The sequence below is a fragment of the Rhineura floridana genome, chromosome 1, assembly GCF_030035675.1.
Source record: "Rhineura floridana isolate rRhiFlo1 chromosome 1, rRhiFlo1.hap2, whole genome shotgun sequence".
In the NCBI taxonomy this organism is placed as follows: Eukaryota; Metazoa; Chordata; class Lepidosauria; order Squamata; family Rhineuridae; genus Rhineura; species Rhineura floridana.
Window position 1 is genome coordinate 15193066 of NC_084480.1, and position 18316 is coordinate 15211381.

Sequence of the window (18316 nt, forward strand, 5' to 3'; positions counted from 1 at the left end):
AATGTGATTGAGATGCTTTTGAATTGCAAAGCTAGACACCCAGCTGAAGCCATTAAATCTAATTAGGACCTTACAACTCTACTGCTATTAGTAAAACAAAAGAGCTGATTGTTTGATTACTCTCGGATTCAAATGAGACACACCAGTGCAGCAAGCAAGTACAGGCATCACCTATCTTTTTGGAGCAGGGTTGCAAATAAGGCTTTTCCGAATATGCTTAGAGTGCAAAGCAAATGAAATTCAACAGAAAAAATATGTATAGTGGTTAGAGTGTTGGACTATGACCTGGGAGACCAGGGTTCGAATCCCCACATAGCCATGAAGCTTACTGGGTGACCTTGGGCCAGTCACTGCCTCTCAGCCTCAGAGGAAGGCAATGGTAAACCACCTCTGAATACCGCTTACCATGAAAACCCTATTCATAGGGTCACCATAAGTGAGAATTGATTTGAAGGCAGTCCATTTCCATTTTGAATCTAATCATTCCCTAGCACAAATCCTAAGCAAATTTCTTCCAAAGGTTTTAATGGCCACAAAGCAGACATTACAAACCTTTTAAGCTTATACTGACAAGCAGGACCAGCAACAACCAACATGAGTGCTCCTGTTCAGGGTTCCTGCCAGCTAGCCATGATCTCCTCCAGGATTGTCATGCCTACCCCTGACCAGGTACCAGACATGGAATCCTCAGAGGACAAACTCGACACCCCACAGTTTAAATCTAATGTTGACGGTCACCTTGAGGAGCCTTTCTGGTTGATACCTGATGAAGAACTCTGGAGACTGTTGGAGGTGGAGCACCCCTCCAGCCCTGGAGCCAAAAGCTTCAAGTCTAGGCTGCAGAGCAACGGCACAGTATCTGTCTATGGACCCAGATACTCCTTCACTGTCAGCAGCTGTGGTTAGGGTGTAGTTTAGGAAGCCAGAGTATATAAGGCCTCCCTCTTGAGCTCCTTAGAGCTTATAGTATCCTTGTCACACTCCAGGCGATGCCCTCAGAGGCTAGGGTCCCAGTTACAGAAGATATAAGCCTTCAACAAGGTTAAGTGTCAGTTGAAAAAGAAAAACAAAACTGGGGGAGGACGGACGCTCAAGCTTTCATGACTATTATTTATTTATTACATTTATATACCACCCCATAGCCAGAGCTCTCTGGGCGGTTTACAGCAATTAAAAACATTAAAAACAAATATTAAAAACACATGGTTTAAAAACAATTTAAAATACAATTTAAAACACATGCTAAAATGCCCGGGAGAAGAGGAAAGTCCTGACCTGGCGCCGAAAAGATAACAGTGTTGGCACCAGGCGCACCTCGTCAGAAAGGTCATTCCATAATTTGGGGGCCACCACTGAGAAGGCCCTCACCCTTGTTGCTAGCCTCCGAGCTTCTCTCGGAGTAGGCACCTGGAGGAGGGTCTTTGATGTTGAGCGTAGTGTGTGTGTGGGTTCATATTAGGAGAGGCCTTTCATCAGGCATTGTGATCCCAAGCCATGTAAGGCTTTATAGGTTAAAACCAGCACCCTGAATCGAGCTCGGAAACATACCGGCAGCCAATGCAAGTGGGTCAGAATCGGTTTTATATGTTCGGACCGTCTGGTCCCTGTTACCAATCTGGCCGCTGCATTTTGCACAAGCTGCAGTTTCCTAACCGTCTTCAAAGGCAGCCCCACGTAAAGTGCATTGCAGTAATCTAGCTTGGAGGTTACCAGAGCATGGACAACTGAAGCCAGGTTATCCCTGTCTGAGTATGCTCAGATCTAGGGTTACTTCTCCTTTTTTTAAAAAAAATGTTTTTTGCTCCTTCTGCAAACTTTAGGGTTCTTCTGAACATCCCAAAACCTCCCTCTCGTTTCTAGGGATTGGGGGAGCAATTTGTTTGGTCTACTTTTTGCAGTGGACTGACCTGGCCTGACATTCCTGGGCTTTTTTGTGGATTGGAACACAATTCCAAGGTGGCTGAAGCACTTCTCTGGATTTTGAGACGTAGTTTTGGTGTGCAAAAACTGCACACAGAATACAAATTTTACATACAGTAAGTGTAGATAGTGCATACTTTACATTAAAATTCTTATTTTAATAAGGATAATTCTTATTTTTACTGTAAAAAGTACGTTCAAACTCTGTGCATCCTTTCAAAAAATGGCAAACCTGTGACTGAATGCCAACAAGACTGAAATGGGGAAGAATTAGCTGCTCAGTCCACTACTCGTTTCATAATCATCTTCTTTTGGTTCATTCATTATTATAGGAAGCAATAGCATTTCCATTACCCTACACTAGTTTTCTGGGAACATATATTTGCAGTTGCCAGTGGTGCTGTATCATTATTGGTATTAACTGCGGAAAGTTGACGTATCCATGAACAGTGACTCTGATGATCAACAATAATAACAATACAGTGTAATAGGAAGAGCTATAATTCCCCTGGTTTATGCCTTTGGAAAGGTATGCATGATCTACTCAACCAGCGAATGGTTGCAAATTTTTCTTCTGTAAAACTCTGACACCACAGTTATAACACATGGGCTATTCCCTCACTGCACAGCTCAAACAGACCACCATCTATTGCTTGTAGCTGCGTTACCTCTGTAGTTACCATCAGTCACCATCACTGTAAGCGATACATATAGTAGAAAACCGTTTTGATATTGAAGACCACATTCCTTCAGAGGAAAGCACTCAGGGGTGCACACCAGGGTGGGCAAGGCCCAAACAAAAAATAATACTATTATTTCTGATGCCCCCTTTATCTGTCCCCCTCCTTCCCATCAGAGAGCTCAAAGCATTTCACATACATTATCATAGTAATCCTACAACATCTCTGCAAAGTTGGTCAGTACCATTCTCATGCTGTGGTGTGAAAGAGGCTGAGACGGAGAGTGGCTTGCTGAAGACCACCTAGTGAGTGCATGGCAAATGTGAGATTTGAACAGGGGACTTTTCATTCCTCAGTGCTATATAAAGCTCTTGTTTGTATCTGTCTATGAAAACAGGTAGAAGGAGGTGTACACACATGTGCAGATCTTACACAATGTCCAATGGTAATGTATAATTCATACTAAAGCTACTCTCTAATGAGAACTGCGCTCAGGACTTGCAAGTACCTCCTTTTAAAAAAAACACTATTAAATCTCCATAAATCATATACAAAAATCTCTCTTAACAGTAATTGAACACCCTGTCTGCAAAGACATCCTTAAGGCCAACGTCTAGCAACTGCAGCAAACAGCTGTAGTCACTCTTCACTTGCTTCAGTTCTCCCCACTTTTTGAGATGCTTTTCCAGTTATCAGAATTATCCATCTTGCAGGAAGATCCTCAACAAAGAGCCAACTTTCTGTAAGATTTAGGATATGAGTCCAGCATTAGCAATTACTATTAAGAAAGTGAACATCACATTCCTCAAACTAGGAGTCCGTTTACTTCTGGAATAGTCTTCAGCAGTAAATTAAAACAGAAATCATACTATCCCAGTTACTAAGTGAACCAGATGTTTTCTATCTGCACAAAATTAGAGTTGTATTAGCTCAGTCCCTCAACTCTAGGTAGCATAATTCCTATATTTGCAAATAATGTATGTACTGTATCTTCAAGTCTATGAATATGAGCAGCACAGCATACTTCATTTGCATGCATATTTTTTCTCTCTGCACCAGCCAAAGTTCCAGGGACAGGGTAATGAACCATCTTTCAGCCGGCTTCTTCTTCAACACCAGCGAAGACTGAAGTCCAACTAGAGATTCACTTTCACTCTCATTGTACAGGTTAACATTTTTCTAGGACAGTCAGGAAATGTACAGATTATGAATGAGGAAATAAGGCATTCAAAGGGCCTTGCCACATGGATCATATTGCTGTATCAACTTCATCAGCTCCCTGTTGCCTTTCAGGCCCAATTTAAAGTGCTGGTATTGACTTTCAAAGCCTAAATTGTCTTGTTTGCTTTCTCTCATTTCCTGTTCCCCCACTATCTGAGATAAGGAGTGTGGTTAAACAAGAAAGGCTCTTCCCAGTGGTGGAACCTACATTAGGGTACTCTCTCCTGAGTGAGGTGGGTTTCCTGGCTTATGGGTTTTAGATGGCAAACTAAACCCTTACTTTTTTGTGGGGCTTTTGAGGAGAACATAAGAGCCTGCTGGGTCTGGCCAATGGCCCATCTAGTCCAGCATCCTGTTCTTAGTGGTGAAACAGTTGCCCGTGGGAAATTCGCAAGCAGAACCTGAGTGCAAACAGCACTCTCCCCTCCTGTGGTTTCTACTCACTGACATTTGGAAGCACAGCCATCATGGCTAGGAGCTACTGATAGCCTTTTTCTCCATGAATTTGTCCAATCCTCTTTTACAGCTATCCAAGTTGGTGGCCATTACTGCCTCTTGTTGGAGCAAATTCCATAGTTTAACTAAGCACTGTGTGAAGAAGTACTTCCTTTTGTCTGTCCTGAATCTTCCAACACTCAGCTTCACTGGATGTCCACGAGTTCTAGTGTTATGTCATGCATAATTTTATATACTTATATCATTCTATTTGTCGTCTTTTCTGTAAACTAAAAAGCCTCCAATACCGCAACCTTTCCTCATAGGGGAGTTGCTCCATCCTCTTGATAATTTTGGTTGCCCTTTTCTGAACCTTTTCCAGCTCTACAATATCCTTTTTGAGGTGAGGCAACCAGAACTGTACACAGTATTCCAAATGCAGCTGCACCACAGATTTATATAATGGCATTATGATATTGACAGTTTTATTTTCAGTACCTTTCCTAACGATCCCTAGCATGGAATTTGCCTTTTTCACAGTCACTTCACACTGGGTCAACAACTTCATTGAGCTATCCACTATGACCTCAAGGTCTCATTCCTGGTCAGTCACTGCCAGTTCAGGCCCCATGAGCATATATGTGAAATTAAGGTTTTTTTGCTCCAATATGCGTAACTTTATACTTGATTACACTGAATTGCATTTGCCATTTTACCCCCCATTTACTCAGTTTAGAGAGGTCCCTTTGGAGCTCTTTGGAATTCCTTTCTGTTTTAACAACTTCAAGCAATTTAGTATCATCAGCAAACTTGGCCATCTCACTGCTCACCCTTAACTCTAGATCATATATGAACAAGTTAAAAAAACCAGGTCCAATACTGATCCTTGGGGGACTCCACTTCCTACATCCCTCCATTGCGAAATCTGTCCATTTATTCGTACTCTTTGTGCTCCTGCTACTTAACCAATTCCTGACCCACAAGAGGACCTCTCCTCTTATTCTATGATTGCTAAACTTATTCAGGGGTCTTTGGTGAGGCACCATGTCAAAAGCTTTTTGAAAGTCCAAGTACACTATGTCAACCGGATCACCTCTGTCTATAAGCTTGTTGACGCTCCCAAAGAACTCTTAATAGATTAGTGAGACAGGACTTACCCTTGCAGAAACCACACTGGTTCTGCTTCAGCAAGAGTCACTCTTCTACATGACTGATTATTTTTTCTTTTAACAATACTTTCTACCAGTTTTCCTGGGACAGATGCTAAGCTAACCACCTATAATTTCTGGGATCCCGCCTGGATCCCTTTTTAAAGATTGGCATTACATTGGCCATTTTCCAGTCCTCAGATATGGAGGTAGTTCTGAGGGACACGCTAGATATTTTTGTTAGAAGATCAGCACTCTCACATTTGAGTTGAGAACTCTCGGGTGGAAGCCATCTAGAACTGGTGATTTGTCAGTTTTTATTTTGCCTATTAAGCCTAGAACTTCATCTCTCGTAGCCACTATTTGCCTCAGTTCCTCAGGCTCCCTTCCTGCAGAAGATAGTTCAGGCACAGGGATCTGCCCTATATCCAAAGAATTCATTTGGCTTCTCTGCAATCTCCTCATTTAGCTTCACCACAACTTTGACTCCCTTGTCATCCAAGGGTCCAACCACCTCCCTAGATGGTCTCCTGCTTTTAATGTATGTAAAGTTTTTTTTATTGTTGGTTTTTATGTTTTTAACAATGTGCTCCTCAAATTCTTTTTTTGCATCCTTTATTGTCTTCTTGCATTTGTTTTGCCAGAGTTTGTATTCCTTTTTATTCTCCTCATTTGGACAAGACTTCCATTTTTTGAAGGAAGCCTTCTTGCCTCTAAAGCTTCATTGACTCTGTTTGTTAACCTTGTTGGCATCCTCTTGGTCCTGGTGATACCTTTCTTTTCTGCGGTATACACTCCAGTTGAGCTTCTAATATTGTGTTTTTAAACAATTCCCAAGCGTTTTGGAGTGATTTGACCCTCTGGACCTTGCCTTTCAACTTCTTTTTTTACCAGTCACCTCAGTTTGGGGAAGTTTCCTCTTTTGAAGTCAAATGTGACTATCTTGGATTTTCTTGGAAATTAGTCATTTTACATGTATGTTTCATTTAGTAGCACTATGGCCACTGCTCCCAATCGGTTTGACAATATTTACATCTCACACCAGGTCCCGGTCCCCACTGAGGATTAAGTCCAGGGTTGCCATCCCTCTGGTTGGTTCCATGACCAACTGTTCCAGTGTACAGACATTTAGAGTATTTAGAAATTTTACCTCTTTGTCATGACTGGAACACATATATACATAGCCAGTCTATGTCAGGGTAGCTGAAGTCACTCATTACTACAAGATTTCCTAGTGTGGATGATTCCTCGATTTCATTTTTCATCTCAAGGTTGGCAGGATGGCTGATGCTCTGGCTTTTTCTTATTTCTTTTAAAGTTATACTGTGCTGTAACTCTGTTATGATGGTTTTAATACAGTAATTTTTATTTTAATGTAAACAATCCTTCTAGATCAGTTGTGAAAAGCTGGAGAAAAATATTTAAAATAAATATGTTTCCAAAGATTGATGAATGTGTTTTTCTTTTTTAAGCAGAAATGTCTGGCAAAATATTTCTATAAGACCATTATTAAAAAATGGCTGTAATGACAATTGACAGACTGCCTTATTGAAATATTTTTGCCAGTGCTTTTGATTTGCAGTGTTTAGAGCAGATTTAGAGTAGATCCAGCCTTTTCCCAGTTATTGTTACACTGTGTGGTTGGCTCTCAGATCCTGCTTTTTTGAGGGTTTTCAGATTTTTTGAGGGTTTTCAGACTTTTTTTGGCACCTGTTATATGATTTCTCTGTAGTTTATTGCAATAAATTAATACTAATAAACAATCATTGTAATAGAATATTATTATTTTCCTATATAGGCTGTGGCTGGCGGAATGGATAAAACATTAATGATTCATTGACTTCATTGTTTTAATTTTGTTGTTTTTAGATTGTTTTTAAGTGTTTTTAATTATGTATGTTGTGACCCGCCCTGGGACCTTCGGGTGAAAGGCTGGTAATAAATCTTAACAACAATAATATGCTGTTTCAAGGGCATCTTTTCGACAGAGAATGCAACTTGTAATTGCTTAAAACAAGCAAGCAAACATTCTCTCCTGACAGACTGAAGTAATCAGAGTGCCTGCCCTGCCACCTCCTGTCTTGTCTGGTGTCTCTGCAAGAGGAAAAGCAGGTATTCTTACCACAGTAGCCTTCCAGCAAAATAGGAGATATTTAAAACCCTCCTTTTTCACCGCAGTTGCAGTTGCATGCCACCTGATAGTTCCATAAGGGCTCATTAGGCTGCTTACAATACAATTAAAAGTACAATATAAAAACATAGGAAACTTAAAACAATTTTAAAACACTACATCAGTTGAACAGCTCAATTCAGAAACAGTCACAATAAGCTAACCATAAAATGAAATGAAATGGACTGCCGTCAAGTCGATTCTGACTTATTCAGAGCTTGGAAAAGTTACTTTTTTGAACTACAACTCCCATCAGCCCAATCCAGTGGCCATGCTGGCTGGGGCTGATGGGAGTTGTAGTTCAAAAAAGTAACTTTTCCAAGCTCTGCTTATGGTGACCCTATGGGTAGGGTTTTCATGGTAAGCGGTATTCAGAGGGGGTTTACCATTGCCTCCCTCTGAGGCTGAGAGGCAGTGACTGGCCCAAGGTCACCCAGTGAGCTTCATGGCTATGTGGGGATTCAAACCCTGGTAGCCCAGGTCATAGTCCAACACCTTAACCACTACACCACACTGGCTCTCAAGTCTTAAATGCAAAGGTCTTTGTCAGTCTACAAAGGATGACCAAGTGACCAGGTCTAGTGGAATGCTAGCAAGTCCCACTGCTACCACTCCTTCCACACACCTTTCTGACCTCAGAATTTGGTTCTGAGGCCTCCAGTGGCTGATCTTTAACCTATGGTAAAACTAGACATGACGCTGTGAGTAGAGATCTGTAATAAAAGCAATGAAGCTTTTTGATTGGTACTGCAGAACAGGTAGATGTAAAATCCTCTCCCCCTTTTCCCGATGAAAATAATTCCCCATGCTGCTGTTTGGTTGTTTTTTTAAAAATGTGTTTTTTAAATTTGTATATTTGTATATTTGTTTTTAATGTTTTTAATTGTTGTAAACTGCACAGAGCGCTTCCTATGGGGCGGTATACAAATGTAATAAATAATAATAATAATAATAAGGGAAGAACATACAGGTACTATCCTACCTCTTCAGTCCTGATCAGATTCAGCATCATATGCATTGTCTCTTTAAGGGATTATATTTTGGATAAGAGAATTGCGAGATCAGTGTGATAACCTGCCTTGTCACTTACTCAGCTGCTCTGTTGAAGACACTTGGTGCATATTTGGAATGAATTCTGGAAAGCCACCAAGGTTCCTGAAGTTTGTTACAAAGAGCTCAGATCCTATAAATCTTACTGATGGACAGATCTAAGATCTCTGGAACTCTAAAAATATATTCTTGTCTCCTCACAATTCTGTTTGCTGGTAAAATCTGTGTTATGCTTTACTACCCTAACATCAGTGGCATCAGAAGGAGAGGTGAGATTACAAGGCTAACTATCACCTTGGTCACCTGGTCATTATGACAAATAAGTAATACCTTGCATCTTAATTTGCAAATTTTCTTCTTCTGTCTCCATACTTTTGTAGATGTTTGATTGCAGGGTGCAGGCTGGCCCTCTTTTTTAATTTTTTTGTACAAAGCTCAGAAGTTCTAGATGCTTTATACATAAATAACTACATTTATCCCTGTGTATATACACAGATGTGAGAACCACACATATCTGTGCAATAAAATAAAATAAAAATGAACCAGCTTTCCACAATGAATGGAACAATTGTAAACACAAAAAACATATACAAAAATTAGCTGTTTAAGAAAGTACTGTAAATAGCATTTTGAATGGTCAATTCATGGAGAGTTAATTATTACTTACCAGATCTATATTTTGCATTATATCCTGGAAAGAGGGGTGAGTTCGAAATTGCTCAAAGAGATCTCGCTTATAAAGCAGTGCATACACTAAGTTAGGGTTATGATGTAAGGAGTTTGTCAAGCAGGAGTTGATTATCTCTAACATCATTCGAATGACTTCTTCAATCACATTCAGGTCCTGCGCCTGTAAGAAACAAGTAGATGTTTATTAGGCAGAATATGCATGATAAAAAATATTACATAGGTAACATTTCCAATGGTTATTTTTTCTAGATGACCATCCATTGGCAAACTGATGGTATTTAATCATGCATATTTAAATTAAGTAGTGACACCTTTTAGTAGACCAAATTATGTTGATGGAAATTACTACCTTTAACTTATCTTCCAGGCTTCATTCTATGGGACTAATATGGCAATACATCTCAGCCCAGTTGCCTGTCTGGCAGCAATGCTGAAAATTTTCCATTTCAATAGGGGGATTTTCAAGGTTCAATGGACTGCATTATTCCACCATTAAAAAAAAAAGTAATCACTATGTTCTGTCCTGAACAACTTTAATGCCAGTCATTGCAGACAGGATAGTCTGTATTCCAGGAAACCCTGTGGTTCATGGGAAGCTTATCACCGGCTGCTCAGTGATAAGATCAGTAAGGGCAGACAAGCTTTGAGTAGAAGGGGACAGAAGCAGCTTGATGTAAGTAACTATTTTATGTAAACCATTTTGGGGGTCCTTCTGGGTTGAAATGCAGGAAAGAGATCAAATATCTAGGATCAGGATAGCCTAGCCATGGTGATGCACACTCTTGTACTCTCATATTCAGATTATTGTAATGTGCTCTATGTTGGGCTGCCCTTGATGGTTTAGAGACTGCAGCTAGTGCAGAATGACACTGACACAGCAGGCAGTCACAGAACACAGATACGCCAGATATGCCCTGCCTGCCTATTTTCTACTGGGCCATTTTAAGGTTTTAGCATTGGTTTTCAAAGCTCTTTCATGGCCTGGGACCAAGCTTTGTCTAAACAATTTCTCCCAGGCCCTGAGGTTTGCGATGTATTTGTGTGTGTTTTTGTCCCACCAGTACGCTAGACCCACTGGGTGTTGATAGTGAGAGAGCTTTCTCTGTCATGGCTCCTCGACTGTGGAAGCTCAGACGCTTGAGACCCTGATGAGTTTCCACTGTCAAGCAAAAACATTATTTTCTCTCAATCATTTGGGGTGAACCACTTTCTGTTTCAGTATTTTTAGGTTGTTCTGTTTTTTATGAGTTTTAGCTATTGTTTTAACTTATGTATATTTTTGTAACTGATTATTTTATGATATTTTGGAAACTGTCCTGGGATCACTCTAAGTGATGAAAGGCGGTCTATAATTCTAGATAACAACAACAACAACAGTAGTAGTAATAATAGTAATAGTAGTAATAATAATAATAACAAAAACAACAACTGCACTGCTTTGGAAAAATAAGTAAATGAAGCAGGTACCTCTTTTCATTTTTAATCCGTTGTATTCTAGATTATTGATGATACTGTTGTAAGTTTCCTCAGATGCATGATAGAAATCTTAAAACAAGTAATTTCCTTTTGAAATGGAAAGGTAGAGGACTTGAGGATCCACAAATTCATGCCACTGTGCTATGAACCCGTTCCTCAAAGTTTCTTCACCTTGCAGGAATCTGAAAAATCCTACCCAATGGGTATTTAATCACAGGTGAACATGGTACTCTGATCCTCAGAATGGATCATAATACCAAGTGACAGAGCAGAACTTTCTAGAAACACAAGAAGTTGCCCTGTACTGGATTGGCTTCATTGAGACATGAGGTTTATTGCATCAGTTTTACTGATAATAATGGTAGTGCTTCCGTCCTGATTCCTGGTTCCACCTCACAACCTGGTTCCATCTACACCAGTACTGTCTACTTCAATAGGCAGTCTCAAGCAGAGGTCCATCCTAGCCCTGCAACCTGAGATCCTCTGATGCCAGGAAGATTCTGGGGATTGAATACGAGATCTTTTGCATTGAGGGATTTCCTCCCTACTTTTCAATAAAATTTCCACGGTGGCTTACAAAAGTGTGTAGCCTACGGCCACTCCTCTGCATCACAGGTAAGAGCAAATCACAGCACATGATATCTTGGAGGTACCAAAATTGTTTTGGGCCAGTGGTGAAAAATGTTCAGTCTGCAGGCCTAATTAAGCCTGGCAGGGTTCCCCAAGCCACACCCACTCACCCCACACCTGACATAATATTTGGTGTGGAGCAGGTAAAAATGCAGCAGCAAAGGAATGCCTGGGAGCTGTAAAATGCACTCCTGATTGCTCCTTGGCAGACTGACCCCTCCCCACAACCCCGATAAAAACAAAACAGGCTAACAGGTTGGTCTAAGTGCACAGCCAGGTGGAAGGGGCTAAGGCAGAAGGGAGCTAAGAAAAAGACAAACAAGAATTTAAGAACAAAAGAGTTCAGCTTCTGTGAGGACCCAATAGAAGGTTTGCTGGGATTTCTTGGAATATGTAATTTTTATGCATCTTTAGCATGAATCTCTCCTCCTGGTATAATACACTTTGATCTGAAGACAGGGATCCTGTACTTTTTAACAACTGGTACAGAAGAGGGGATTTTGGCAGATGCAGCCTGGCATGCCATAGCACTGCTGGAGTGGGGGGGGGGAATCCCCAACACACAAACTGAAATTCCCTCTTCTATAACCATCATTAAATATAGAGCTCTGTCCACTACTGACACCTGGTCACCCTGGATTATGCATATTCCATGGTGGGGAAAAATCTGGATTCCCTGATCAAAAGCAAGTATTTATGGTAGCTAGATATCTTATCATTATCCTTTTCTATAGCACAAATTTTTAGTTCCATTCTTTTCCTGCCACGGATGCTCGGCTGCATTCTGAACTGTGGCTAATGGGACCCTCTGCATTACATATATCAAAACCCTTTTCTATGAACAAGGGAAATAAGAAATCTGTGTTATGCACTTGGGACACATGGACAAATTGTCCTTAAGTGGTTTATTTCCCTCTCCCAATGAAACTCTGGAAACTGTAATTCTGTGTGGTGGGTTTAGATCTCTAATAGTGAATTCTCAGCATCCTCACCAAACTATGCTTCCCTAGATTCCCCACAATCCCCAGGATTCTTTGGCGGAAAGTTATGGTAATTAAAGTGGTATGAAACCAACATACATTTGTCAAGCAGACACACTAGTCCTGTATTTAAGCAGTTGCCTGGGAGCTATAGGCAACAAGCAACTGCATGCAGGCAAATGAGTGGGCTGCAAGAGGAGGGATGGAACACTCTGTCCTTCCTCCCAGGCCAGCATAGACACCAAGCAGGCTGCCAGGAGAGGAAAGCCCCATCCTCCATACCAAGCACAGAAATGCAGTGAGCTGCTAGTGGAGAAACTGAGCTCTCCATTTTATGGGTTTATTTACAAAGCTAATATATATCTCAATACAGACACCACAAAATGACTCTCTAGGTCCTTACATGCTCTCATCAAAAGCATATGGTATTTCGCTGTAATGTCTGCTTGTATCATTTGGGGTAAATTTAGACAATTGGCTTCTAGAAATGGGATGTATGTGTGTGTGTGTGTAACAAGCAGAAAGTCAAGGACAATAAGTGAATGGGAGAATGGAGAAATACAGTCAAGAGATGATTTTATTTATTTATTTATTTATTTATATCCCGCCCTTCCTCCCAGCAGGAGTCCAGGGCGACAGCAGGAGCCCATGATGAAAAAAGCTGCACTTCAGTATCAAGCTAAGGCACGTCTGCATCTAGACATGGCGTCAGGACAGATATAAATGAGATTATAAAAACATTTCACGTTAAAAAGTAGTTTTTTCACCCTGTGTAATAACTTGTGTACCAGTTTCAAAACAACTGAAACACAGAATTTATCTCTGTCTCTAAGACAATGGTTCAAATGAGAAATGCTTCAGCCGCTTTTTTCTTGGACGCAACAGCTGCTCTCCAGGCGGAAACGTATATAATTAGACTGGTATTTTTGCACCGCATACTTCAGGCTTCTGTAACAGTTGTGACCCCCCCCCAACTGTCCCCCTTCTAACTTTGAAATCATCAAGACCAGTGCAGACAAATATCCCAAGATATTATACGTTTGTTTAGGCGGTAGCCATCCTTGGACTCAAATGCTGAACTCTGAAATATAAGACAACATATCAAGCCAGAACTGTGCAGGCAAGATTCTCAAAAAAGCAAAGCAAGGTGTGGCACCTTAAAAGTGAAGTTGAAGTAGGTTAGTCAAACTCTGGTATCTTCATCTCAGAGAAATCCTGAGAGGGGGAGTGAACCTCAGGCAGAGAATAGCAAAGATGAGTGGGACCTATTTAAGGGGCACCAGAGCCTTATAAATGAGATCAGATAATCCTCACAGAAGCCTTCCACACACAGGAACACATGGCAAGAACATCTAACGATTAACTACTAGGAATTGATATAATGTAATATTCCTGTATCAAGACCCAATTTTTTCCAATAGCACTTCAACCTCGGACAGCAAGTTTCAAAGAGAAAAGGCGAGTAAGAAGTGACATGATAGAAGGGTATAAAATTATGCATGGCATGGAGAAAGGATAGAGAAAAGTGTTTCTCTCTCTCTAATGCTAGAATTCATGGATATCCAACGAAGCTGAATGTTGGAAGATTCAGGACAGACAAAAGAAAGTCCTTCACATGGTGCACAGTTAAACTCTGGAATTCACTCCCACAAGAGGCAGTGATGGCCACCAACTTGGATGGCTTTAAAAGAGGATTAGAAAAATTCATGGAGAAAAAGAACATCAATGGTTACCATGATGGCTATACTCTGCCTCCATAGTCGGAGGTGGTATGCTTCTGAATACCAGTTGCTGGAAACCGCAGGAGGGGAGAGTGCTCTTGCACTCAGGTCCTGCTTGCAGCCTTCCCATGTGCAATTGGGTAGCCACTATGAAAACAGGATGCTGTACTAGATGGGCCGTTGGCCTGATCCAGCAGACTTTTCTTATGTTCATTATGTTCTTAAATCCTAGCTCATGCTTGCATTTAAGCCCCCTTTTGTTGTTATGTGCCTTCAAGTCGATTATGACTTATGGCGACCATATGAATCAGTGACCTCAAATAGCATCTGTTATTAAACCACTCTGTTCAGATCTTGTAAGTTCAGGTCTGTGGCTTCCTTTAGGGAATCAATCCATCTCTTGTTTGGTCTTCCTCTTTTTCTACTCCCTTCTGTTTTTCCCAGCATTATTGTCTTGTCTAGTGAATCATGTCTTCTTATTAGGTGTTCAAAGTATGATAACCTTTCATCATTTTGGCTTCTACTGATAGTTCTGGTTTAATTTGTTCTAACACCCAATTATTTGTCTTTTTTGCAGTCCATGGTACCTGCAAAGCTCTCCTCCAACACCACATTTCAAATGAGTTGATTTTTCTCTTGTCCACTTTTTCCACTATCCAACTTTCACATCTGTACATACAGATCGGGAATACCATGGTCTGAATGATCCTGACTTTAGTGTTCAGTGATATATCTTTGCATCTGAGGGCCTTTTCTAGTTGTCTCATAGCTGCCCTTCCCAGTCCTAGCCGCCTTCTGATTGTCTCCATTTTGGTATTCAGAGGTGGTTTACCACTGCCTTCCTCTGAGTTTGGGGGTGGATGCATTTCATACCTATATGGGGAAGGGCTTCCAAGAGGGGAAGGGAAAAGGTGTCCTTAATACTATCTTTCCTCTGAAACATTCATGTTTTGTATAGACAGGGACTTTAAAAAACTTCAGCGTATGCATTTCCCTAATCCCAATTCCCACCCCAGGAAATACACTTTGTTATTAGGGTCTTAATTAATTACCTCTTCTCCCCCATTTTCTACTTTTGCTTTCTCCCATTCCCAGTTGACACCTATCCAAGAGGTTCACAGCTCTTTGACAGGCTGTTTTGGGGTGTGTGTGTGTGTGTGTATCTCTCTCTCTCTCTCTCTCTCTCTCTGTGTGTGTGTGTTGGGGTGCATATATATATATGTGTGTCTGTGTCTGTACACACACACACTTCTGCATGCCTAAGGAGTCCCCAGAGTATGTAGAAGACACTGTCTTATTTTTGTGTGGTCTCGTCTTGCTTCCAAACCAATAGGCTCTCATCCACCTGAATTCAACATTAGAGGGTATTATGTCATTTTACTTATGCAGCATTCTCCTCCTGAGTAGCAAAGAACAGCAAACATATGGTTCTCAGGTGGTCTCCCATCCATCTACGCTTCTGCAGCAGAACTGTACCATGTGCCTTCAGATAAACCAAACGGCTTCCTCCCCTTCCATCTTCTTCTGTCCTCATACTACAGGACAAAATTAGAATCAGACTCAAAGAGGAATGATGCCTAAGTAGCCTTGGGACACTTAAATAGAGGCACCTCCCCCAATGGCAATTGGTTGAATCCAGAGCTTTTGTGGACAGAAAGGCTCCTTCTATCCATGGAATGCTTTTGATCCAGTGGAGGGATCCTCCTGGCAGGTGAGGGGTGACTTTTGCTGATTCTTCCCTCCCCCTGTAACACCTAACACCTAGCACTATCTCGCACATTGTTCCAGGAAGTCCCAGAATGGTGTGGGAGGTGGTGCTGGGGGCTGCACAGCAAGGGGAAATTTATTTATCATTATTTTATTATTTATAAAATTGTTTTTAAAAAGTCACATCCCTACACATCCCTGAGCCGGCAGCAGGAACATCCCCTGAATGGAACTCTGCTTGAGAAATGCCAACAGATGGAATATATAAGATGGCCAACATAGCATCCTCCTGATGTGGTTGGACTACAACTCCCATAAAACCCTATGCTGGCTGGGGTTGCTGGGAATTGTAGTTTAGCAACATGTGGAGGGTACCACACTGGCTACTCCTGGAGTATATCAAGATAAATTATTCTTTCCAGCCTAAGAGATTAGAGTCATCCAATGAAACTGATTCCTTATAGGTTCAGGATGAACAAAGTGAAGCATTTCTTTAGAAAATGCATAAGAAATCGTATGGATCCCTTACCATAAGATAAGGCCAAGATAGGAGAAGTAATCTACTGGTTGTCATGATAGGCTGCAAAGGAATCTCCATAACCTTAGCCAGCATATTTAAGAACATAAGAATATAAGAAGAGCCTGCTGGATCAGGCCAGTGGCCCATCTAGTCCAGCATCCTGTTCTCACAGTGGCCAACCAGGTGCCTGGGGAAAGCCCGCAAGCAGGACCCGAGTGCAAGAACACTCTCCCCTCCTGAGGCTTCCGGCAACTGGTTTTCAGAAGCATGCTGCCTCTGACTAGGGTGGCAGAGCACAGCCATCATGGCTAGTAGCCATTGATAGCCCTGTCCTCCATGAATATGTCTATTCTTCTTTTAAAGCCATCCAAGCTGGTGGCCATTACTGCATCTTGTGGGAGCAAATTCCATAGTTTAACTATGCGCTGAGTAAAGAAGTACTTCCTTTTGTCTGTCCTGAATCTTCCAACATTCAGCTTCTTTGAATGTCCACGAGTTCTAGTATTATGAGAGAGGGAGAAGAACTTTTCTCTATCCACTTTCTCAATGCCATGCATAATTTTATACACTTCTATCATGTCTCCTCTGACCCGCCTTTTTCTAAACTAAAAAGCCCCAAATGCTGCAACCTTTCCTCGTAAGGGAGTCGCTCCATCCCCTTGATCATTCTGGTTGCCCTCTTCTGAACCTTTTCCAACTCTATAATATCCTTTTTGAGATGAGGCGACCAGAACTGTACACAGTATTCCAAATGCGGCCGCACCATAGATTTATACAACGGCATTATGATATCGGCTGTTTTATTTTCAATACCTTTCCTAATTATCCCTAGCATGGAATTTGCCTTTTTCGCAGCTGCCACACACTAGGTTGACATTTTCATCGTGCTGTCCACTACAACCCCTATAAGCTCCCCACTGTAGCAGAGCATGCTGAACTAGAAGCACATTTACACTGTTCCCGCAAAACAGTTATGTTCTTCAATCATTTAATCCAAATGACCCTTAATCCAACTCCTTTGTCTGGGGGTAAAGCATCCAAACTGGGTGTTAAACAGCAGCAAGCTCTTGCTTACTCTGCAAGCATCATTAACGAGTCTCCTCAAGGCTGGCAGAGCTGAATGACAACCCACAGAGGAAACATAAAAACCATATTGATTAATGCAATGAGGAACATGCAAAACTAGAGCCCACAAGCAAGAATTCCAATTATGCCATAACTTCAAAGGGTGAATTCACACAAACCAGCTGGTATGTTGAAAACAATGTAGAGCGGATACAGGTAGTGATCTTACAATCATAGAATAGTAGAGTTGGAAGAGGCCTATAAGGCCATCAAGTCCAACCCTCTGCTCAATGTAGGAATCCAATCAAAGCATTCCCGACAGATGGCTGTCCAGCTGCCTCTTGAAGGCCTCCAGTGTCGGAGAGCCTACTACCTCTCTAGGTAATTGGTTCCATTGTCATATGGCTCTAACAGTCAGGAGGTTTTCCTGATGTTCAGTCGAAATCTGGCTTTCTGCAACTTGAGCCCATTATTCTGTGTCCAGCACTCTGGGACAATCCAGAAGAGATCCTGGCCCTCCTCTGTGTGACAACCTTTCATGTACTTGAAGAGTGCTATCATATCTCCCTCAGTCTTCTCTTCTCCAGGCTAAACATGCCCAATTCTTTCAGTCTCTCCTCATAGGGCTTTATTTCCAGTCTCCTGATCATCCTTGTTGCCCTCCTCTGAACCTGTGTAGAACTTTGCACTTATCCCTGTTAAATTTCATTCTGTTGTTTTCAGCCCAATGCTCCAGCCTATTTAGATCCCTTTGAATTTTGTTTCTGCCTTCCAAGGTTATCCCTCCCAATTTTGTATCATCTGCAAATTTTATAAGCATTCCTTGCACCTCCTCATCCAAGTCATGAATAAAAATGTTGAAGAGCACTGGGCTCAGCACTGAGCCCTGTGGTACTTCGCTTT

The 18316-nt window shown here is 41.4% G+C and overlaps 1 protein-coding gene across 5 annotated transcripts in view; it reads right to left on the minus strand.

The window, feature by feature from the left end:
- Positions 1–18316, minus strand: part of DYM (dymeclin) — a 282022-nt gene that overhangs the window by 35663 nt on the left and 228043 nt on the right. For 4 of the 5 annotated variants that reach the window (XM_061614422.1, XM_061614383.1, XM_061614393.1 and 1 more), the window contains one exon: positions 9292–9474. In XM_061614422.1, coding sequence (XP_061470406.1) covers positions 9292–9474 — 183 coding nt within the window. Of the gene's footprint in view, positions 1–9291; positions 9475–10821; positions 10983–18316 lie in introns of those variants that run through there. The other variant, XM_061614412.1, reaches the window with a different exon arrangement.